Source organism: Amyelois transitella, chromosome 5 (assembly GCF_032362555.1).
Source record: "Amyelois transitella isolate CPQ chromosome 5, ilAmyTran1.1, whole genome shotgun sequence".
NCBI lineage: Eukaryota > Metazoa > Arthropoda > Insecta > Lepidoptera > Pyralidae > Amyelois > Amyelois transitella.
Genome location: NC_083508.1, coordinates 10,874,552 through 10,899,259, shown reverse-complemented (window position 1 = coordinate 10,899,259; position 24,708 = coordinate 10,874,552). Strand labels below are relative to the sequence as shown.

Genomic DNA, 24,708 nt, shown 5'->3' with positions numbered 1-24,708 from the left:
TTAAAAGCCTAAAACTTTGAATCAGATATCAACACATGATAACTACAATTGTTTACATATAACACCATTATTCAGTGCCTATCATGGAATGTAATTGAATCTAATTGGCAAAGACATTGCTCAATTTGTTACTGAATCTGATTTTGGTTACCTATTATGGATTTTCCTCCATAATTGCATGCATCTTGCCCATATAAAAAAGGTAATGATAATAGATAATGAGATTTTCATCATGACTTACATTCCTTAACTGGGTCAGGGAGATCAGAGTTCATGTTTGTAATTGACTTACGATGAAAAATTAAAACAATATTCATTCAGGAAATTAATATAAGCAAATTTCTTCACTCACTGTCAGGGGGTATAGAACCATGATAGTCCTTTTCTATTATACACTACACAATGAAAGCAGTCTGTTAAAGGGCTAGTTATATACCGAAATGGACTAAGAGTTGAATTTTCTTGTGAATTTGAATAATAAGGTTGTATATGTTTGTCAACAGGTTCAACCCGGCATTTAACATAGCCACAATAAAACAAGTGGTAAACGAGGCAATAGAAAGAGGTGAGTAATGACATAAATTGTATCAGCTAAACATTTGCTTGTTTAAAAAAAATGTCTCCTTAAAATATATTTAAGTGATATCTCAGGTAGATATATACATATATGAAAGTTAATATAAATATATTGATGAATGTGGATTAAACAAAAGAGGCATGCGAGGTTCACAGAAAGTGGTCAAAGATGTAGTTTCTGCATTTGTCTTTTCAGGAAAGATATATGTATAAATATTGTACTGTACTCAAGATAATTTTGCTGCTCTGTCCAAGTATTCTATATAGGAAAATTTCAATATACTTATGCTTTTCATAAAAAGAAGAGATATGCATTCCTTCTTTATGTTATAAATAATATATGCCTAGTATAAGCTTTATTTGGGTGCAATTAGATTTAAATGTTTCACAAGCAAGCTTTAGTTACTAATTTCAACACTAATAAGTAGTATTTAAGTAATGTTAACATTTGGGTGCCTTGTTAGAATTGAAAATTCCCAAGTATAACGCTCTACATGTCAATAAACTTTCTAAATAGTTTTTGCCTCATCATCATAGCATTTATTTACTTCCTTCGAAAATAGAAGAGCTTTTCCATAGTCACACTACATGCTTCTTGTTCATTGTCGAGAGCCATAAGTCTCGAAAAGACTCAAAGCCCCCAATATGATGGTTTCAATGATGTGCATTAAGATAGCGACAGGTTGCTAGCCCATCGCCCGAAAGAAGAATCCCAATTCTAAATCTTATAAATTAAACATTACTTTGACAACGCACCCTTCTAATTATAAGTAGTCTGCACTTTAACCATGCACTGATCAACGCTTTCTATGTGTGTGTGCCGTCCATAACAGTTGCGCCGGTTTCAGTGCGGACGCCCACGCCGACGCGGCTCAGGGATCTCATCAGGCAGATCAGGGCTGTCAGGACCGCCGCCGAGGAGAGGAGCGTGGTGAACAAGGAGTGCGCATATATACGGTCCACGTTCAGGGAGGAAGATAGTGTTTGGAGGTGAGTATGTGTGGATTAAGTTGAACTGAATTTGAGGTTTTGCATTGGTTTAGTTAGATGCTTAGGCCAGACTTATCATCCAAATACATTATTTAATTTTTGTAATTTTCCCAAAGTTAATTTTTGGAGAAAAGCCCGGAGTCTGCTTGTGCACATGATCTTTATTGTGAAACAGGTAATTCTGGATTGGATAAGTCAGGTTGATACAACTTCCCCAACTTTGCAGGAGAATCTACCCCATATGTGATCATGGTTATTCGACTGCCTGATTATCATCTTTCTGACGCTGACTCCAATATCTTGATTGACACCTTTAAATTGTCAATGCGTTTAGAACAACTTGCGGCCCCGGCACTACCTATAACATATTATATAAATATATAGCAGACATATTGTGTACTGGCCTAGACAAACGGCTAACTTGCTTCTTGTTACTAAACCACAACCTAGCTTTGTGGTCAAACTCAAATGTATGCCGTGGTAGTGGGATTTCGTAGTAAGTACATACATACATACAAATATCACGTCTATATCCCTTGAAGGGTAGACAGTGCCAATAGCCTTGGAAAGACCGACAGGCCACGTTCAGCTATTTGGCTTTAAGATAGAATTGAAATTCAAATAGTGACAGGTCGCCAGCCCATCGCCTAAAAGAAGAATCCCAAGTTCATGAGCCAATCCCTTAGTCTCCTTTTACGACATCCAAGGGAAATGGAAATGGAGTAGTCCTATTTTTTTTCTATTGATGCCGGGAACCACACGGCACACAGTAGTAAGTACCTACTTGATGTTATTGATAATATTTCACTTCCATCTCCAATATCACTTGCCTTAATTACCACTACGATCACTTTTTTATGTGAGAAACAAGTACGGCTTAAAACATAAATATTAAATCTTGCAGAAATAGATTATGTATTTTATGTTCATACTGAACAATTTCATTAAATTCTTAAATATGCAGAAGTATTTTGGTCAGATAAAATTAACACACGATGTTAGTGCCAAGTCCGATCGTTAATTTATTGAAATTTATTTGACAAACCCGACATTATGTGGAGGAAAACTTAAAGCTGCTAGTTTATGCTGTAATCGAAGTGAACGTTATCGTAGGAAAAGATAATTCGACGTGTTATCTATCAATTTCAGCGGGTGCCTTCATTTGTGACGCATGCGCCCCCATTGAAAGAACTATGTTAATTTTATTCTAATTAACTAACAATACTTAGAACAAAAAAAAATATAAAAGCACAAAATTTAATTTGTTTAAAATAATAAAATGAGAAAGGGATATTTTTGTCCATTAAAACCAAAATGAGTTTAATATAGGATTTTGCATATTTGTCTATTAATAAAATATGAAACGGTTCTCTTAATCTTAATTTTATTGCTGATTGTATGTAGATATTGCTGCAATGTTTCATATGAATAAAATACATACTATTTAAAAACTCCAGATGTTTACTTTAATTTTACTCGCGTATTAATTTGCCGACTTAAAAACAAAAGAAAGTAATTTTACACAATTGTAGCCTTGGAACTTTTTCACTAGAAATAAATGCCTTGAATTGGATTGAATACAATGGCAGTAGATATGGCTAGAGTAACTTGATATAATTTACTTCTTTAATGTTTTAATATTGCATGAATAACCGTTTATTATTGGATTACAACAATAGCCCACAATCGCAGGTGCGTGTCGTAATGGAAAATATTTTCTCCTTATGTTATGGGTCTTAATTAAGAATAATACTTGTATATATTTGAATAAAAAATAGGGACTATAAAGACACTAATACATTATCCTTCTATACAATATCTCTCCTATAAAATATATGTATAAAAGAGTGTCCGACCTCTTACTTTTTACATATATTTTATTTCTAATCTTTCAGTCTTTTCAAGACTCTGCTCTGTCTACCCCGTATGGGTTAAGACGTGATGAAATGTAACGCACTGACTCATAAAATTTCCCACAGATGTCGGAACATAGCCAAACTTCTCTACATACACATGTTGGGCTACCCGGCCCACTTCGGCCAGTTGGAGTGCTTGAAGCTCATCGCCAGTCCAAGGTTCACGGACAAGAGGGTGGGCTACCTCGGCGCTATGCTGTTATTGGACGAACGCCAGGATGTTCATTTGCTGATCACCAATTGTTTGAAAAAGTAAGTGTTTAAAATTAATTTAAAGAGCTTTTTATGTTCACGTTTGAAAATTAGTTGATTTTCGGAGCATTCGTAATCGTCAAGCGTGTATGAAGCCTGTTGATTGGCGTAGAAGAAGCGGGAGATTTGTGATACCGTATTTATTTTAACTCCTTTTAAAAAATGTAAACATTGAACTTATAGCCTAAAGCTTTAGGATCGTAGCAAATCTTTACTTTATAATGAGAGTGGGGATTAACTTATTCATATCATTCTCCCAAAACCAAAATTCTGGATACTCACTGTAATATTATTATTTATTTATATTTATATGTTGTGGTCCATCTCCCGTAGTATAGTACGCGCGACGCCGTTTTTTAATCGCGTGAAAACCTATCGCTGTCCCGTTTCACGACATAATAAAAAGCGAAAAAGCGATAGTTAGGTAATAGAATGATAAAAACGACATCATGGTAACCATACTATTACATCGCAGGCACACATAGGTTGGCAGGTTTTAATATTTTCATTAATTTTTTTATCATAGAGACGATACAAAAATTCAAATCGAATTAACATTGAAATATATGTACCTGTCTACATGACACAATGTGCAATAAATGACATGAAGTAAAGTAAGCCAACTTATCAATGTTTTAAATTACTTCCAACTCAATAATGTTACTCAAGGTTGTACCGATATTGACACGGTTGCGGTGCATAAGACGTCATGTGACACTTGCATTTTGTTGTTAAACAATAAACGGTTACATGGAAAAGTAACGTAAATTTATTTGTTATGTATGAAGTAAAGATATTTAAACTAATGGAAATTATTGTTTCTCAATGTTTATTTAAGTTTTTCAATGATAAAATTAAATAACTATTTGAATCGCAATTCTATCATTAATCCAAACAGCTGAACGTGACCTATCAGTCTTCACGACTGATGGCTCTGTCTACCCCGAAAGAAGAAAAATGTTAACCTAAGTAGTAAAAGTAAGATGTTTCGGTGATTGTCCAAAGAAATCAATCGCGTGACTACGTTGAGTGAGTCACTTGTCCTTCATGGGGATGACCTCGTGGTTTTGTGGCGAATTTTTTTAAGGCATATTCCTTGTAAGTCTGGGACAATGTGAGTGAATAATATCCTATACATTCATATAATCACGTCTATATCCCTTGCGGGGTAGACAGAACCAACAATCTTGAAAATACTGATAGGCCACGTTCAGTTTTTTGGTTTAATGATAAAATTGAGTTTCAAATTATGACAGGTTGCTAGCCCGTCGCCTAAAAGATGAATCCCAAGTTTATAAACCTACCCCTTAGTCGCCTTTACCAAAACAAGTTGGAGTAGTCCTATTCTCTCCGTTATTAGTGCCGGGAACCACACGGCACAGAACAGATATGAACGCTTATAACTGCTTTAATCCAAGCATGACCCGGTAACAAAGCATTGTCCGGCGAAGATAAAGGTGCGTCGCTTTTGTGTCCATCCAACCGGCGGATCAAGGTTCAATTCTTTGAACATTAGTCGCGAAATTTGATCATTAATCTTTTATTCATGTATTTAGTGACGTCACGTCTTTATTCTTCATGGAAAAGGCAGAGTTTCGTAAATACTGAAGGGCTTGCAATAATCTGTCACTATTATCCAAGTTTCAATCCAGCCCTTATGCCACTCAACAGCCTTTCATTGGACAGAGAAACTATGAAAACATAATTTTTAAATGAATTGCTTTATTCTGTATCGATTTTTGAAACTGAAATATTTACAGTCTGTTTAGGTTCTAAATTAAGTTTTTAAACTGGTTCGACTATCTAAACGCCTCGTGCCGTAAATAACCTAGTTTTAGTAATTCATTGATTCGCAGCAATGAACTGTTGATATTATCATAAATTAGCTGATAGCGTTTCGCCTGGAGTTCCTAACGCAATTAACTACATATGTACTTGTGCGGAAGTAAAATTAGGCCTAAAGTGAGAGTCTACATCGAAAGTATCGCTAATGATACTATTTGCAAAATGTAGTATCGTTGATCTCGTAACACAAATCTCGAATTTACTTCGAGGCTTACTCAGTCTGTGTAATCTGTCCCGCATATATTTATGTTTATTTATCGCATCTGTTCGGAATGGATGTATGAATCAAATCGTCAGTATGTATGAAAGTTGAAAAGGTCCACGAAAAATATGGTTTTTACTAAATTGTTGCCTGGGATATGCATGAAAAAAGTAGACTATATTATTACTTGCCAAATACTGTAAGAGGTGTACTACAACCGTTGTATTTTTGGCGTAAATAAATAAATAAAAATAAATTACCTTTCATACTGTGCTATAAATTTGGTACAAACAAAAATAGGAATCTCCTCTCTTCAGGGCTTAGTTCACGTGGGAAATTTCAGAAATGTATCTTATGTCACTCGACGGAAGGTCTATTCTTTATTCGTTTCAAACATACAAACGATTTTCTCTTTATTATTAGTGCGGATGAAGTAGAGACACTGAAGACGGAATAAATAGGTACACATTACTTAAAGGCATTTGAATGGGCCGAGGGTCTGGTAGGTCAGTCTGAATAAAACCAGATTTACGGATGTTCAAGGCGTCGTGTCTTGTCTTAGTCAAAGTTTTGATTGTCCTTTTTTTTCTTCAATATGTCAGTCAGTTTTGTTCATCTCAAATGTCAAGTCAAAGTGTCTATCTGTCCATGGAGGCTGAACGGCCGCTACAGCATTCGTCGATGTTACTCGATTTTTATCATCTTTTTCCAATGTTCTTTATTTTTTTATTGTGTTTTGGTATCTAACTGCTCACCACAGATATAAGAACACAAATGTATATGTCTGTTCTCCTTACGTTGTTTTTAATTGTTTAACAGTGACCTGAACAGCAACACCCAATTCGTGGTCGGCCTTGCTCTGTGTACACTCGGCGCCATCGCGTCACCAGAAATGGCGAGGGACCTCGCATCCGAAGTGGAACGGCTGATCAAGTCACCGAACGCTTACATCAAGAAGAAGGCGGCTTTGTGCGCCTTCAGGATTATAAGGAGAGTTCCAGATTTGATGGAGATGTTCTTGCCGGCCACCAGGAGCTTGTTGACTGAGAAGAATCATGGTGAGTTTATAGAATTTAATCAGGATAGGTTATGCATATTTGTAGTGGGTATAGCACACGATATCGCCAAAGATGCGGTACATCCTGTGATTAGTGGGTACCTAAACCTAAAGACCATATTAACCTTTCCATACAAAAATCTTTTTTTTTTTTTAATAAAAAAAAAAGGTAGAAATCATTATTCTATGTTTGCCTCGATTTTTGATTGGACTATGACTCTCCCGTTAGAAAATAAGGATCTTTCATCAAAATGTATATGTATATTAAACGCGCACGTAACGTACTTTTATCATTGTATTGAAACGTCCGAGATAAACTGAACCTACGTTACGTTACGTACTCTTTAAATGCCTGTAGTATTTACAAATACTACAATGCAACGCGATAGTTTAAAATCAGTTAAAATGTATATGGCTGAAATGTAATAATAGCCAAAAGTTTTTGCAAATTTTGCCACTGCATTTTCTCACATTGATAAAAACTAGCTTTTCTTTTTCATGATTATCTTTGTTGTAAAGTAGATAAACTTATCAATTTATTTGCGAAATATAAAATACCGTTTCAATACCATATATTTAAGAGGTATTTTAGCAATATCCTCCCTTTGCGCATCAAATACCAAAGGGAATTCTTAAGACTAATTAATTTGAGGCTATCAGCCCGCTCTTCGTACAATGTTCTTTAACAAGTTTTATGTTTCTACATCGCTGGAATTTTGTTGTTCCAATTAACACGCTTCAAGATTTCTTTTGGAATTTTAAGCGATTTTCGCATTGCGGGAATTTATGTTTACGGGTAATGAATTTTGTGCATTGTGGGAATCTATACTAATATTATAAAACTGACGAGTTTGTTTGTTTGAATGCGCTAATCTCAGGAATTGACTTGAATTGTAAAATTCTATTTGCGTTGAATAGACCATTTATCGAGGAAGGCTTTAGGCTATATAACATCACGCTACAACTATAAGGAGCAAAAACATAATGGAAAATGTGAAAAAATACGGGGAAAATTATTCATCCTTGTGGGCTTCAATTATCCCCAAAATAACTTCCACGCGGACGAAGTTGCGGGCACAACTAGATTTCCATAAATATTGAAGTCGCCAGAAGTAAGGAGACTACTCCAAAGCGTAAACTACTCTGTTGTCCTTCATCGCCGAATTAGCCGTTCTATTATAATTATGTTACTTTTATCCTTTCGTTTTACACAAACAAAGTCATTCTAACTGTAATAGAAAGTGAAAGAATAGAGCAACTTATTTTATGTAGCTACAAGTTTGTCAACCGTGTGAAGACACAGCCGTAAATGTCCGTATTGGCAGGTAATTTCGCGGTGCGTGACCCGCCCGGCACACGCCATAAAAACCTCCGGCCATTCTGACATCAATCATAGCGACCTGTTTCAGAACGATTGGCCGATCGATTTTGTCAATGCACTAAGTTTTAAAGAGTAGGTATGAATTTTGTGGTCAACCGTTTAGAACCCGCGGTCCGCCTTTTGCCACCAGAATGGGATTCCAAATATGAAATGTCACATTGAGCTAATTCTACCTGGCCCGAATTAAAGTTTTATTAAGTTGCCCGAATGTGCAGACAGGATCTGTTAACATTTTACGTAACTTGGAATACGGTCACACATTCAAGAGTTTGCCTACGATATATCTACAATACGAAGGTGCAATACTATACCCTGCCGCCCACTGTACCCAAAAGCGGTTCGCTTAAAAGGTTGATAACTTAAACACCCCTAATGACCGTTCACCCCTAACGCTCGATAATGTTAAATTCAGGACTCAACGAACTTTACAATTTCTATAAATGGTTATTATACCTTTACCTTTCTTACTTTCAATGATTTTCCCAATAATTTATATCTGAAATCACGTAGACCTCGATTTACGTAAATAGAACCACCACCCACGTTTTGTTAGGAAAACATAATTCTAGCGTAGAATTACCATACGTATTTGCCCTTTTGAATTTAATCAAATTTTACCTCCTGATATTATTTTGGGTGGAACAATGGAGGTAAAATGAAATCTTTTGTTGCTAAAGGCCGAAACCAGTTCTTTGACAAAATTAAAGGTTAAAAATCTGTTTTCCCTACTATGTGTCGTAAATATGAATGTAATATTTAGCCACTTAACCTGATGAAATTTGGAACATTTTGGGTTTACTTGTAGGTGTGCACAGAATTTTGACAATTTCAGCATAAGACCTATCTTAAAATCCGCCAAATGTATAGAATAACATGACGAAGTCAAATTTAAAAGCTAGTTTCAGCACGTCTATTTCAACTATATTTACTTACCCCAATAAATTCTATGTAACAAATTTGTAATTTATCTTTGTCAACACAACAGGTGTCCTTATCACCGGAGTCACGCTTATCACGGAGATGTGTGAAAACAGTCCTGATACGCTCAACCATTTCAAAAAGGTAAGTTTTTTAACATTTGAATATCTATCTTAATGCGTTTAGAATAAGGAACAGTTTGGTGTGAAGTGGTAATATGATGCCATTTTGATGTCTCGTTGAGTTGATAAGATGATATTGGCGGTTGAGATCATTTTCATTTCTCATCGTCATGTTTAATACCTATCTTATAAATGTCTGTACCTGAAGTATGTGCATAAGCAAGTTGAATTGTTGTAGGTAGTAAAGCATTTAAGCGTTAAATGAAAAATAATTACTATTTCAGATAATGTGTATAAGTAGCTTGCAAAATAAAGCATAACTTTTACTTGCAGATCTGAACGTATACTACACATACATACATATATATCAACTATTTAAGACGGTATATGTACAAAAAAACGTCTGATACTTACATCATTTTCTTTTGTTAACTTTTACTTCATGAATACAAAACACAATAATAGTTTTAAACTGTAACTATTATGCATATTCAAGGGGTTGAAATAAGAGAACAAAATCTCCACGCGGACGATGTCTCGTGCAAAATCTTAATAATTATTAATTATAAATGCAAATTGGACGACCGTAGACGGGTCGAGTATCGGACATGTTTGGAAATCGGTCAGTGACACCGTCTCGCCGGACTGGTTTTGTATAACGTTACTGTTATATGTATAACGTAAAAATTAAAAGTTATTTTGTACGTACAAACCACAGAATTTAGAATAACATAAGACCATAGAAGTGCTAAGTACTAATGAATGTAGCATCGCAACGCAACTGATTGTTGTTACTCCATCGCTAAGGAATAGAAAAAGATTTAATTTAAATTGGATACAAGGTATGGCTTATTGACGTCAACGTATCTTAAGTGTAATTATATCTACTACTGCTTCCAAAGCGCATGTATAGAAGAAGTGACAGAACAAACTACGCTGCAGCATTTTGCAAAATATTGATCATTGAAATCTAAGTCTTGGACGAATGTGTTCATATTACATCTTATGCTGTTATTTATAAATTTTATACTGTGCAAATAAAGCCTGCAAGCGACAAGACGAATCATTACTATAGTTTCAAATACGATTGACATTTCTATGGTCTAACTTTATTTCTATAGTACAAACGATAGTATTCGAGAATCGCATTCGTTACATCTCTTTAGCAATATTTATTTTTCTTATCATCAATATCTCAGCTAAAAGATATAAATGCAAGATAAAAAATTCCCAAAATAAAAAAAAATCACAATTGATAATTATCTACTTACAGTAATCACCATCACTTTATTCAATGAGTTATTCAATTCAAAAGTGTTTTATTTTTTAGTAAAGCTTTTTTGGAGTGTCAGTTAAATCGACATAAATTTATGTAAAAAAACAATAAGTTACACCAAACTAATGGTTTGTTTGTGTTGTCCCGTAGGAGAGCGGACAACGTGAGGTAATCACAAACGTGCACTTTACGACGACGATTACGTCTTGTTGACATTGTATAGGCAAACTGCTTACATTCAAAACTCATAAGATATGTGACTGAAATTCCTATATAAAAATTTCTTTTCGTGTAATCGTTGTAAACAGTTTTTTAGAAATTAGTTTATTACATTATACTTTAATATTTCTTGTGATTTATTGAAACTTGATTACCGTGTTAAATGCGGGCGTGTTATTGTGAATCCAAATAAATTAAACTTAGTACTCTTTTGTCCGTCTCCGTATTCCATATAATGTGTATTCAAAATTTCATGGATATCGGTTTAGTGGTGTTAACGTTAAAGACAGACACACAAACAGACAAATAAACTTTCACGTGGATTATTGTTTGCAACCTCTTTTACTGTCGCTGCAATACCTGAACTGCGACCAAATTTGTGCTATAGTTTACCCATAATTTCATCCTTTGACAAGGCAATTATATCAAATTTGTGATGGCATCAATGAGCTAAAGTGATGACCGCTTGCCTTAATGTCGCCTTCCTTGTTTCGTCTAAAAACTGCCAAAGAAAACATATTAGTTGTTTACAAAAGTGTGATTTCCTTAAACAATGTCGACAGGCGTCAATCGAGCATGAATGTACTGTATTGTGTTGGTTATAATTATGACGGTATTTATAAATAATAAAATGTATACAGGATACAACAAAAACTTTATGCTTGACAGTTTATTCGCTTAAAATTATTGCTTATATTTTAAAGCCTATACATGCGTATACACGCAGCGTTAAAGATTTTTACCAGTTTTATATTAAAAAAAAACAACGGGAGCAAAAAACGTTTTTGTTTAAAATATTTTAAATATGTATTCCGACGTTCTGTTAATGTCCGTATTTGTCTCAATTTTAATATGGCATGTTCAATAGTAAAACTAACTTTAATAAATCTCATGCGGGATTTCACTATTAGCAAATTTTTTTATTATTCTCATGACAGATCATTTGTGCCTTGAGACATAAAGTATTTTAATTCTTAAATAAGTACTTGTGCATAAAGTTTTTGTCAATTTTTTTGGGGAACTTAACACACACTCAGACTTCTTCTATCATCTGAGTAGAATAGACCATTGTTAGTGTGAAAAGCACTTGGATTATCAAACTCCAGGTAGATAGACCCTCTGTGAACTCTCATCGCAATACTAACTACTCTATACGAAACTCCATGCGCACGAGTTTATGAAGCACACAAAAAGTGACTAATAAGTAATGGGGTTGCAAGCATTTTATTTTATTTCAGTAAAAAAGTATCTATGCGCACGAGTTGATTCAGCAAGTTGATTTTAGATTCAAAAAGTTACTAATAAGTACTGGGGTTGCAAACTATTTTCTTTAGATTAAGCATTGTTGTTGAATATCCCAATTATCCAGGGTTTGGAAACCAGGTCGAAAGAATGAGTACATTTTAGAAACAAACGGCCGTTGATTTCTCTTATAATCGATATGATTTGAAATCAAAAACATACTGTATGTTGTTACAGTCAACAACACGTCAACCTACCGAAACTGCTACCCCCGTATTTAGTTCTAGAATTAAATACGGAGTAACTTGATATGCGGTTGATTGTACATTGCGTTACTTAAAAGCTGCTATCAGAGACAGCTTCAAAAATTTTTACAAACTACATTTTTGATAATACTTATTTGATAGTCTGACATTCAATAAACAAGATAATTGATTTTATACAAAAATTTATACGTCTGGTTTCCAACTCTGTTCGTATCGCGCTGTTGTCTTGTAAAATGCCTTGTCAGTTGTATGGAACTGATAAATGCCTTGTACGAATACCATCCAAGTAGGAATCATAATCGAGTATTTAGTTAGACTGTATATTATTGATTTTGAAATGCATTCGCCTGAAAAATTATTTAATGAACGATGTTTTTATTTCATTTTCTTTACGCTTCGCAAATATATATATTTTCTGTGTGTGTATATTTGGGCATCGTTTATTTATTGTTTTATATATATTTATTAAATTGTGATTTTAATTGTGTTATGTGATTTTTAGATCGTTCCAAACTTGGTGAGGATACTGAAAAACCTCATTTTGGCGGGATACTCGCCGGAGCATGACGTCAGCGGTGTTTCGGATCCATTCCTACAGGTATTTTTTAATAAATAACTAGCTGTGCCCGCGACTTCGTCCGCGTGGAATAGTTATTTTGGGCATCATATTTATTTTTGCAAACATCCTCCTCGGCTTTTTCCTCGTCGGCTTCGGTCAGGCGGTCGCGTATTAGAAAGAACGCTGGTTCACCGTATTAAATGTTTCGCTGCAAATTGCTTATAACGACTATATCTCAAAACCTATTCGTCTGATTTATATACTGTAAATGGCAATTTTAGTCTACATGAAAAGCCGAAAGTAATAAACATATTTATTTGGATAAGGATTAATACTGAATTAAGAAAATTGGTTTTAAAATAACTTATGTCTATAATGAAAAAATAATCTTAAAAAATGAACATAAAAGTGGTTATTGTAAGTAAACCTTAAGAGATAGATATATGCTCTCGCGGACTTTTTTGTGGCAAAAAATGAGTACTTCACATCTTTAGTACATTGTTTTACTATATCTTTGTTGGTTTGCGCAGCGTTCGCGTGGAAAGCTCGCAGATGGCCGACTCATTCAACTTTCACCTGCATTGTTGACGTTTCCCGTAGGAAATCCGGGATAAAATGTAGCCTATAGCCTTCCTCGATAAATAGACTATCTAACAGTGAAAGAATTATTCAAATCGGTTCAGTAGTTTCTGAGATTAGCGCGTTTAAACAAACAAACAAAACAAACTCTTCAGCTTTATAATATTAGTAAATTAGTAAATAATAGAGTTCGTTACACTTTTTATTTCTTCCTAGCGAATAATGAAAAGAGGAGTTTCACTGCACTACACTCAATCTAGATCTTAGTGTGTTTTAGATTTAATATAACATTTCTAAACTAGTTTCACTCGCTTTTGTACGTGAGTATTTACTTTGTGAAAATGAAAACATTATGATCGTTATGCCTTGTGGTTCCCGGCACCAATATAAAAAAGAATAGGTCTGCTCCATCTATTCCCATAGATGTCGTAAAAGGCGACTAAGGGATAGGCTTATAAACTTGGAGTTCTTCTTAAAGACGATCGGCTAGCAACCTGTCACTATTTGAATCTTAATTCTATCATTAGGCCAAACAATTGAATGTGGCCTGTCAGACTTTCAAGACTGCTGGCTCTGTCTTCCCCGGAAGGGATCGAGACGTGATTACATCGTGGTTGGATGGATCATTGTTAATTAAACCAAATCTCACCAAAATACAGTTCAGTTTTCAACAGTTCAAACTTAGTTTTCAACATTGCGTTGAAAGATAAATCTTGTATTTCTAACGTATTAAAAATTCCAGGTAAAAATCCTCCGCCTCCTAAGAATACTCGGCAAAAACGACGCCGAAGCGTCCGAAGCTATGAACGACATCTTAGCCCAGGTCGCCACCAACACGGAGACGACCAAAAATGTTGGCAACACCATCTTGTACGAGACGGTGCTCTCAATAATGGATATAAAGAGTGAGAGCAGTCTGAGAGTGCTCGCCGTCAACATACTGGGAAGGTTCCTGTTGAACAATGACAAGAACATCAGATACGTGGCGTTGAACACGCTGCTTCGTACTGTTCACGTCGACACGTCAGCTGTGCAGAGACATCGGAACACTATATTGGAGTGTTTAAAGGTAGGTTTTAATCATTATACATACATACATACATATGGTCACGTCTATATCCCTTGCGGGGTAGACAGAGCCAACAGCCCTGAAAAGACTGAATGGCCACGCTCAGCTATTTGATTATTTAATCATTGTGAGTGCCGTGTGGTTCCTGGCAACGAAGAATAGGACCGCGACATCACATTCCCATTGATGTCGTACAAAGCAACTGAGGGATATTATTTACTTGGGATTATACTTTTAGTCGATGGGCTAGCAATCTGTCACTATTTGAATCTCAATTCTATCATTATACCAAACAGCTGAACGTGGCCTTTCTGTCTTTTAAAGACTGCCGGCTCTGTCTACCCCGCAAGGGATATAGACGTGATTATATGTATGTATGTATTATTCTAAGTAATTAACACTCGATTAGACTTAAGTAAGGGACAAATGAGTAGCGGAATTATTCACGTTAACTCTTTCATATTGAATAGACCCTTTGCATAGCATTATCATGCATAGGCGTTCAAGCGAAGATGAGAAAGAGATGTTTTCATTAAAATTACGTCACATTCATATATCCGGGGTGTGGTTATGAAATGAAAGTATAACCAACATATATAACCAATTCCGAATAAAAATATCAGTTATGAAATTTACATAGAAAACTTTTTTCTTTCCATCTCTTTCAAATCATACATGATAATGCAATCATTTATTTTAACAATATTTCAGGATCCCGACGTGTCGATCAGGCGGCGGGCCATGGAGCTGTCATTCGCCCTGGTCAACGGTCAGAACATCAGGAGCATGATGAAGGAGCTCCTCTCGTTTCTAGAACGTTCCGACCCCGAGTTCAAGGCGCATTGCTCCAGCGCCATGGTTTTGGCGGCAGAGAGATACGCGCCGTCTAACAAGTGGCATTTGGACACGTTGTTTAGAGTTTTTCTAAAGGTATGTCTTTTAGTGCCGTGTGTCGCGGTTCTTTCCCATGGATGTAGTGAGAGGCGACTGAGGGATAGGCTAATAATAAACTTGGGATTCTTGTTGTATGCGATGGGTTAGCATTTTGTTGTCATGTCGTTTTGTTAAAATAAAACTCGGTAGTTTATTTACAACATGCTGTAATTTAAGTTTGTTTTCCATTATTGAAAGTCTTCATACATACATAAAATCACGCCTCTTTCCCGGAGGGGTAGGCAGAGACTACCACTTTCCACTTGCTACGATCTCTGCATACTTCCTACGCTTCATCCACAAGAAAAGTGTTCATAATTAACTCTATAACAATAAATGAAGGGAAAAAGATGGGTGTTTAAATAATTTTTTTTTTAATGTTTCTTATAAAATTTCAGGCCGGCAATTACCTTCGTGACGACACAGTATCCAGCACTATTCAGATTATATCGGCCGCAGTCAGCTCTAGGCAAGCGTACGCGGCCATGAGACTGTGGTGTTCGTTAGAAAGGTCCGCCGTGCAAGGAGACGCCACTGAGAAACAACCATTAGTGCAGGTCGGTTCATTCTTCATTTATCCTGACTAATGATAAAGATTACAATTTTTTTTTATGTGTGTAATAACAAACTCAATAACGACTGGACTGATTTTCACGAAATTTGTCACAGTTATGGAATAGACCTTCGGGAGTAAAAAAGGCTTTTTGTTTAAATTTTCCACGGGAGCGAAGCCCCTTTTAAAAACTTTGGTAAATAAATTTGTAATTGTAACGATTAACTGAACCAAAAAGAAGTTGTTGCAATTTTATTTATAAATACCTTTTGAACGCTACATATTTCCCCATTTATAACACTATTTAATATCGATATGAATTCTATGTTTCACAAGCTCTAATAGTTTTCTAAACTGTGCAAAATGACCACTCGGTCATCATCCCATGCTGGCGCTTCAGACTACAAAATAAATATATATGGGAAAAATTACACAGATTGAGTTAGCCTGAGAAATGAATTCGAAACTTGTATTACGAGGTTCCAACTCAACGATACTATAATAAGATAAATAATATATAAAACCAGTTATACTTATATTTTTAATTTAAAAAATGAAATATTATTTACAGGTCGCCGCTTGGACCATTGGGGAGTATGGAGATCTTCTCGTCTCGGAAGCTAGTGACGAAATATCGATGGTCGACGAAGATGGAGTCGGTAAGGACAGCAAAAATACTAAAAGACTAACTCTTATTACAGCAAGTGAAATTATAGCGGAAGCGATGAATCACCAATCCGTGAAATGTTTAATATCGCGATTTAACATACGCTCATTGATTGGCACGTTTGAGATGTCGCCACAAGCTCTTCTCTGCTATTGGCTGAGCGCGTCGTATTCTCGCTGTGATTGGCTGATGGCGTGTGACGTTAGTGATGTCGCCATAGAAAAGAAAAACCTTATCAAAATTGAGTCTTATTGGTTCACCTGGCAATTAATTTATTTTGCTCAAAAGTCATCTTTTTTTTCAGACGAATTCACTCGTCCCTCTGAAGAGTACGTGATCGACATCTATCAGAAGTTGTTGTGGTCAACTCAGCTCTCGATTACGACGAAGGAGTATCTTTTGTTGTCTCTGGCCAAACTATCAACTCGATTCACCACGCAGCCCAGTCAGGAGTAAGTATATTTATTATACACCAATTTGTAGTATTTATACAACTGCGCCATTTTGTATGGCGCGAAAATATTTGTGTGGTTGAGCCTATCAGAGCGCCCCATTTTAATCCGCGAATGGAACTTTCCACTAGAAAAGCAACAGTCATTTTGTTTTTGGATTTTAAGTTTTATGTACTTGTTTAGTTAGGTAGTTTTTTTTTTTTTTATTGAGTTTTCATTGGGTTTGATTCGGCGGCAGTATTCTTCGCCCGCGATTGGGTTCTTGCTGTATTAGACAGCGTGGTAGATTAATTTCAAAGTGGCATAACAAATATTTATATAGTCGGTGAATTTATGTAAGAAAGAGCGTTTCCTAGGCTACATTAGAAATTTTTTTTTTGTAAACCGTTATATATTTTTAATAATTTGTTTGTTGTATTTCAGTAAAATCCGCGTCATAATAGACACGTTCGGATCTCACATTCACATCGAGCTGCAGCAGAGAGGAGTGGAGCTATCACAACTCTATAGGTATTTATTTACATTTTTTTTTTTGGAAGACTATCAGTCATTGGATACGAAAGAATGGAAAATATATATAAAAATCCAATTAAGATTCTTAATAGATAAACCATGACAACAATTAAAGACAAAGAAGAATCCATGCTTAAAATATATATGTATTATATTTATTTTAAGTTTTGGCGTATCTCTGTCTCCTCTCCGGACATACATCAGGAGGTATTAGCTTTTGTTTTTATTATAATGATATAATTTTTTTACCATGTTAAAAGTGCACGGTCGCTCGGAACTCTGTGAACGCAAAATTTATTTCTTTTTGTAATTGAGCTGTGTGGTTTCTGGCACTAATAGAATAAGAACAGGACTACTTGCATCATTTTCCCATGTACGTCGTAAAGGCGACTAAAACTTATAAACTTTACATTCTTCTTTTAGGTGATAGGAATATATCAAAATATAGATATTTTAACTCCATCATTATTCTTAACAGCTGAACGTGGTCCGATCAGTCTTTTCAAGACTGTTATCTCCGTCTACCCCGCAAGAGATATAGCCATGTTTATATGTGTGTTTGTAAATAATTATTATTCAATAGGTACGTCAATCATTGTTTTATTGTCCATATCTTTTATCAGGATGGTGTTGTTTTTTTTTACCGATTACTGTCATGTTGTTTTCAATAGGTACGTCAATCATTGTGTTATCGTCCATATCTTTCACCAGGAAGGTGTATATTTACCCGATTATTGTCATGTTGTTCGCAGACAGTACGGGCACCTGCGGCCGGCGCTGCTGGAGCGCATGCCGGCCATGGAGCCGCCCGCCGCGCGCGCCGACAGCGACGACGAGCGCGACGGCGGCGCGCGCGGCGCCGGCGCAGAGCCCGACCAGGTACTGAAGCCCCTGTGGGCTGTTCCCGGTCTTTGGCTATGTGAATCTAAAGTTTGTCTCGATAATGTATGGGTTCGGTGGTATTTGTATAGTGAAAGAGTGACGGTTATTCATTTATGTTTACGTATTCACTAACTTTAGCGTTTATAATATTATTTGTATGTAAATATTTTACTAACTAATAATAGTATAACAAATTTTACTATTAATCTTTATTGCATAAAAAAAAAAATATGACAACTTCAAAACAGTCATTGGATTTTAGAAGAATATGTACATAATGGCGGAGTTATCCCAATTGAGATTTTTTCCAGTCAATCAAAAAATAAAGGTAAAAACATAATCAAAAAAGCATTGAGGATATGTTTTTAATTTTCCTTCTTCGCCTTCAAAATAACAAGTGGTTCTCAGTGTGACCTGTTTGTGTGTATATATGTTTGTCCACGAGTTTCTCGCGTCACGTTCAACCGTTGATGCAATTTTCAAGAAACTGTTAGTGACATTAAGGTGAAGGTTTAAGAAATTTAATCGAACCTCGAACGCCAACGTAATAAACAACACGCTGACCACTAGACTAACAATTAACATACATTAATTAATATACATTAGTTTGAATGCCAACCAATGCTTTACAGTGAGAGAAAACATAAGGCACGGCAACGGTGAGAAAATATGCACATTCAAGTTACTGGATGTGTAGTCATGATCCAATATCGATTAGGTTCCCCTGCATAGGTTGCCGGGATCAGATGGGAGTCGCTTTGTGTTAAAACCTAGCTTATCTATTTCGATAAAGTAATGAATGTACATGTCAATTACCAAACCATGCAATCGATGAAATGAATGTACATGTCAATTACCAAACCATGCAATCTATGACAGAACAATTCGCGCTCGTTAAAATAAGGAATATGTTGTACTAAACTACGTATAAACACAGTATAGTAATACCTTAAACTTGTACATAAGACCTTTAGTTCTGAAAAACCCAAATTTTAGCACGTGTCAGTGTTGTAGAAAATATCTGCGATTGTGAAAAAAATTATACCCCAGATATCTCTGGTTTCATAATTCTTTATTAATGACAATGATTAAAATTTATCTTTTTTCATATTACAGGACGCGTTGTTGGATCTGATCATCGGATCTGATGCCCTGACGAACGGCGATGTGGAACACAATCCACAGCCCGCTACAGACAACAATAATACTAACGCAGTAAGTTTATAAATTTTCCTAGATACATACATACAAAGTCACGTTATCCCTTGGGGAGAAGACAGAGCCAACAGTTTGATAGGCCACGTTCAGCTGTATGGCTTAAATTTTTAAATTGAAATTTAAGTAGTGACAGGTTGCTAGACCATCGCCTACAAGGGGAATCTCAAGTTTGTAAGCCTATCCCTTATTCGCCTTTTACGACTTCCATGGTTAAGATATGATGTGGTTCTATTTTTAAGTGCTGGAATCCACACGGCATTATCGTGGTCATATAACAGATTCATTATTTACTAATGTTGACTAACTGATGCTCTAATGAGGAAAAAATCAGGTGAGCAAACCTTCACATCCAGGCAATTGGAATTGTAACCATGATCTATAGATTCCCGTGTAAAGGTTGTGGAGATAAGACTGGAGTAGCTTCGTGTATAAACCTGACCCCACCTAATCCAGGGTCACATGGTTAAAGGCGTACTACTGGCGCCTCCCCACAGCGAAAAGTTTGTTGAATGTATAATTTGAAATTTTTGTTTGTGTCTATGTCTATGTCTAGCTTGTCTATTCTTAAAAAAAAAATCGGCTGGTGTCATTATTGTTACAATAAAACTCATGGTTATTTATTCAAATCTCGTTTATTTTTAACAAAGTTGTTATTGATTTTGACATGTTTTTTTTTCCATTTTTCCAGAACATTCTAGACCTCCTGAGCGGGCTAGATCTATCTGAACCTCCGTCCGCGCCGGCGGCCGCCAACAACAACAACCCGCCCGCCAACCTGCTGGACGGACTGTTCGCCACGCAACCCACCCCCACACCAGCTCCAGGTAATCTATCCTACTACTATTATAAAGGCGAAAGTTTGTATGGATGTATGGATGTTTGTTACTCTTTCACGCAAAAACTACTGAACCGATTACCATGAAATTTGGTATGTAGGTAGCTGAAGACCCAGAATAACACATAGGCTACTTTTTATCCCAGAGTTCCCGCGGGATTGATAGGGTTTCCATGCGGACGAAGTCGCGGGCGGCCTCTAGTTTTATTATACAGTGTAATCTCTATATAACGACACTGAAGGGACTAAGCATTTTATGGCGTTATAGAGAGTGGTCGTTAAATGAAAAGAAAAATCAAAATTAGAAAAAGTCTATTTCAGTCTAGTGTCAGTAGTTATGTGTATAAAAAAGATCGATTTTCTTTTACTAGCCATGTTTACAGTTTTAAAGTTTTTGAGCAACTAAGAATATAATAACGTCGTAATCTATGGCTCCTACTTATTAGTCATGGTCTACACGTGCAAGCAATCCCAATTTGTAAACAAAAGAACGAATTTCTTAAAAAGCTCCGTATGAATGATGCCGACAATCGAGTTGTTAGGCTAGGATAATAAAGCGACAAAAAAATGTACACAGGTGCGCAGTTTTTACTAATTTTAGCAACTTAAGTTACTTTTTATTACTCAAATGTGTCGTTATATGTATAGAGTGGGTGTAACGCTATGTGATTGAATCGTTGTATGGAATACAAGCTAAACCAACCAAAGCCAATTGATTTCGACGCTTTAGAGAGTTTGTCGTTAAATCGAGTGACGTTAAATGGAGTTTACACTGTATTTTTATTTAAAAAGAGTCTTTAAGTATACATACATACATATGGTCACGTCTATGTCCCTTGCGGGGTAGACAGAGCCAACAGTCTTGAAAAGACTGAATGGCCACGTTCAGCTTTTTGGCTCAATGATAGAATTGAGATTCAAATAGTGACAGGTTGCTAGCCCATCGCCTAAAAAGAATCCCAAGTTTGTAAGCCTATCCCTTAGTCGCCTTTTACGACGTCCATGGGAATGAGATGGAGTGGTCCTATTATTTTTTGTATTTGTGTCGGGAACCACACGGTTTTTAAACGGCACGGCTTATCTCAGTATAGCGCTTAAAATGCTATTAATTTCCTCTCCAAATTGAGATGGACAATTCAATTGACTTTCTCACTTGATACAGTCTTCTTCCTCCTGGCTTTAGTCCCGGTTGCATCCTCACCACTCTATAGAGGAGCTTGGGGTATGTCTTCGACCATGGATCCTAGATTGGATGAGTCAGGTTCTTACATGAAGCTGAATCCCATTTGACCCCCGCAACCTTTGTATTGGATCCATGATTGATGACACATCAAGTTGTCTGAAGGTGCAGGTTTTCTCACCGTAATAACATCGGTTAGTATTCAAAAAATAGTCATTGGTACATTGGCCGAGGCGGGATTTGAACCTGTGTCCTTCGGCGCATCACGCATTTTAACCGAACAGCTTACCAATTTGACCACCGACATTCTACTCAACCAATCCGGCACTAAAGCCAGGAGGAATATGATTATTTTTATTTGACGTGACAACGTCTTCTAATTCGATTGAGCCGGCTGCACGCACGAAAAAAACATGACTCATGCGGCGTTACCTCGCTCTGAGGCGTTCCATGTAAGGCTTGAAGTGCAAGCGAGAGCGCGGAACGAGCGACAAAGACGCACAATCGGCCGACGAAATCCGTCTCTCTCCAACTTGAGTGAGCGATGCGTCTGCCGTGGACAGCTGCTATGCTATATAGTACACTAGAGGCCGCCCGCGACTTCGTCCGCATGGAAACCCTATCAATCCCGCGGGAACTTTGGGATAAAAAGTAGCCTATGTGTTATTCTGGGTCTTCAGCTACCTACATACCAAATTTCATGGTAATCGGTTCAGTAGTTTTTGCGTGAAAGAGTAACAAACATTCATACAAACTTTCGCCTTTATAGTACTAGGATTTACATGTTTTGGTCGAGTATCAAGTGCAGTGAAAAGTGAATGTGGTGTATCAATATTTTCTTAAGACGTTGTCACGTTGCCGTGTGGTTCCCGGCATCAATACAAAAATAATGGGACCACTCCATCTCTTTCCCATAGATGTCGTAAAAGGCGACTAAGGGATAGGCTTACATACTTGGGATTCTTTTTTAGGCGATGGGCTAGCAACCTGTCACTATTTGAATCTCAATTCTATCTTAAAGCCAAATAGCTGACTGTGGCCTATCAGTCTTTACAAGACTGTTACCTGCTCTGTCTACCCCGCAAGGGATATAGACGTGATTATATATATGTATGTATGTTGTCACGTTCAACTAACGTCAGTACCTAAACCGACTTGACGGACAATCGATTTTTTTTTTTTTTTTTCACAGATTCTCCAATAATATCCGTGGACGCGCTGGAGAAGAACGGCCTCAGCATCGTGTTCTCCGTGGAGAAGGCGGGCAAGGACGCGGTGACGCTCACCATGCGCGCCAGCTCCACCGCCGCGGCGACGCTGGCCGACTTCCTGTTCCAGGCCGCCGTGCCGCGGGTAACTGTATACTGTGCGCCTGCGCACGTCTGTGCACCCCGCGGGCCGGACAGAGTCGCGTGGAGGAGGCGGGCAAGGACGCGGTGACGCTCACCATGCGCGCCAGCTCCACCGCCGCGGCGACGCTGGCCGACTTCCTGTTCCAGGCCGCCGTGCCGCGGGTAACTGTATACTGTGCGCCTGCGCACGTCTGTGCACCCCGCGGGCCGGACAGAGTCGCGTGGAGGAGGCGGGCAAGGACGCGGTGACGCTCACCATGCGCGCCAGCTCCACCGCCGCGGCGACGCTGGCCGACTTCCTGTTCCAGGCCGCCGTGCCGCGGGTAACTGTATACTGTGCGCCTGCGCACGTCTGTGCACCCCGCGGGCCGGACAGAGTCGCGTGGAGGAGGCGGGCAAGGACGCGGTGACGCTCACCATGCGCGCCAGCTCCACCGCCGCGGCGACGCTGGCCGACTTCCTGTTCCAGGCCGCCGTGCCGCGGGTAACTGTATACTGTGCGCCTGCGCACGTCTGTGCACCCCGCGGGCCGGACAGAGTCGCGTGGAGGAGGCGGGCAAGGACGCGGTGACGCTCACCATGCGCGCCAGCTCCACCGCCGCGGCGACGCTGGCCGACTTCCTGTTCCAGGCCGCCGTGCCGCGGGTAACTGTATACTGTGCGCCTGCGCACGTCTGTGCACCCCGCGGGCCGGACAGAGTCGCGTGGAGGAGGCGGGCAAGGACGCGGTGACGCTCACCATGCGCGCCAGCTCCACCGCCGCGGCGACGCTGGCCGACTTCCTGTTCCAGGCCGCCGTGCCGCGGGTAACTGTATACTGTGCGCCTGCGCACGTCTGTGCACCCCGCGGGCCGGACAGAGTCGCGTGGAGGAGGCGGGCAAGGACGCGGTGACGCTCACCATGCGCGCCAGCTCCACCGCCGCGGCGACGCTGGCCGACTTCCTGTTCCAGGCCGCCGTGCCGCGGGTAACTGTATACTGTGCGCCTGCGCACGTCTGTGCACCCCGCGGGCCGGACAGAGTCGCGTGGAGGAGGCGGGCAAGGACGCGGTGACGCTCACCATGCGCGCCAGCTCCACCGCCGCGGCGACGCTGGCCGACTTCCTGTTCCAGGCCGCCGTGCCGCGGGTAACTGTATACTGTGCGCCTGCGCACGTCTGTGCACCCCGCGGGCCGGACAGAGTCGCGTGGAGATGGCGGGCAAGGACGCGGTGACGCTCACGCTGACCGACTTCCTGTTACTTTACTATATTGTAAAATGACGTCCGGTAAAAATGCTGCAGTGTAGATTGTTCCGCCGCTTCGTCTACACATGCGCTTTGGAAGCGGTTGTAGATATAATTAGATTTAAGTGATGCGACGTCAACTAATGATAACTTAATCTATTCTATTCTATACATACACACATTGTGGTCACGTCTGTATACTCCATCGACTGTATAGAGTCACGTAGAGAAGGCTGATGAATTTTTTTTTAAACAACTTTTGCTTGAAATGGTTTTGTTTTGTAATACATGGCCTTTCAGTCTTTACAAGGCTGGTGGCTCTGTCTACCCCGCAAGGGATATTGACGTGATTATATGTATGTAAGTTTTTGAATCTTCCAGAATATTCAGTATTCTGTCTGCTCATTCTTAAATAACGCTTTCAGAAT

At 38.3% G+C, this 24,708-nt stretch overlaps 2 protein-coding genes across 5 annotated transcripts in view; one reads left to right on the top strand and one right to left on the bottom strand.

The window, feature by feature from the left end:
* LOC106134506 (CD63 antigen) overlaps positions 1-24,708 on the bottom strand; it is a 515,731-nt gene that overhangs the window by 398,488 nt on the left and 92,535 nt on the right. The window lies entirely within an intron of this gene.
* The window catches only part of LOC106134507 (AP-1 complex subunit gamma-1), a 30,331-nt gene that overhangs the window by 1,566 nt on the left and 4,057 nt on the right, over positions 1-24,708 (top strand). The window contains exons 2-17 of one of the 4 annotated variants that reach the window (XM_060944394.1): positions 504-565; positions 1,425-1,566; positions 3,546-3,734; positions 6,601-6,839; positions 9,205-9,281; positions 12,765-12,860; positions 14,143-14,469; positions 15,181-15,399; positions 15,801-15,959; positions 16,527-16,614; positions 16,927-17,074; positions 17,498-17,584; positions 18,340-18,466; positions 19,586-19,684; positions 20,376-20,511; positions 22,895-23,055. In XM_060944394.1, coding sequence (XP_060800377.1) covers positions 504-565; positions 1,425-1,566; positions 3,546-3,734; positions 6,601-6,839; positions 9,205-9,281; positions 12,765-12,860; positions 14,143-14,469; positions 15,181-15,399; positions 15,801-15,959; positions 16,527-16,614; positions 16,927-17,074; positions 17,498-17,584; positions 18,340-18,466; positions 19,586-19,684; positions 20,376-20,511; positions 22,895-23,055 — 2,356 coding nt within the window. Of the gene's footprint in view, positions 1-503; positions 566-1,409; positions 1,567-3,545; positions 3,735-6,600; positions 6,840-9,204; positions 9,282-12,764; positions 12,861-14,142; positions 14,470-15,180; positions 15,400-15,800; positions 15,960-16,526; positions 16,615-16,926; positions 17,075-17,497; positions 17,585-18,339; positions 18,467-19,585; positions 19,685-20,375; positions 20,512-22,894; positions 24,002-24,708 lie in introns of those variants that run through there. The other 3 variants (XM_060944393.1, XM_060944392.1, XM_060944391.1) reach the window with 3 other exon arrangements.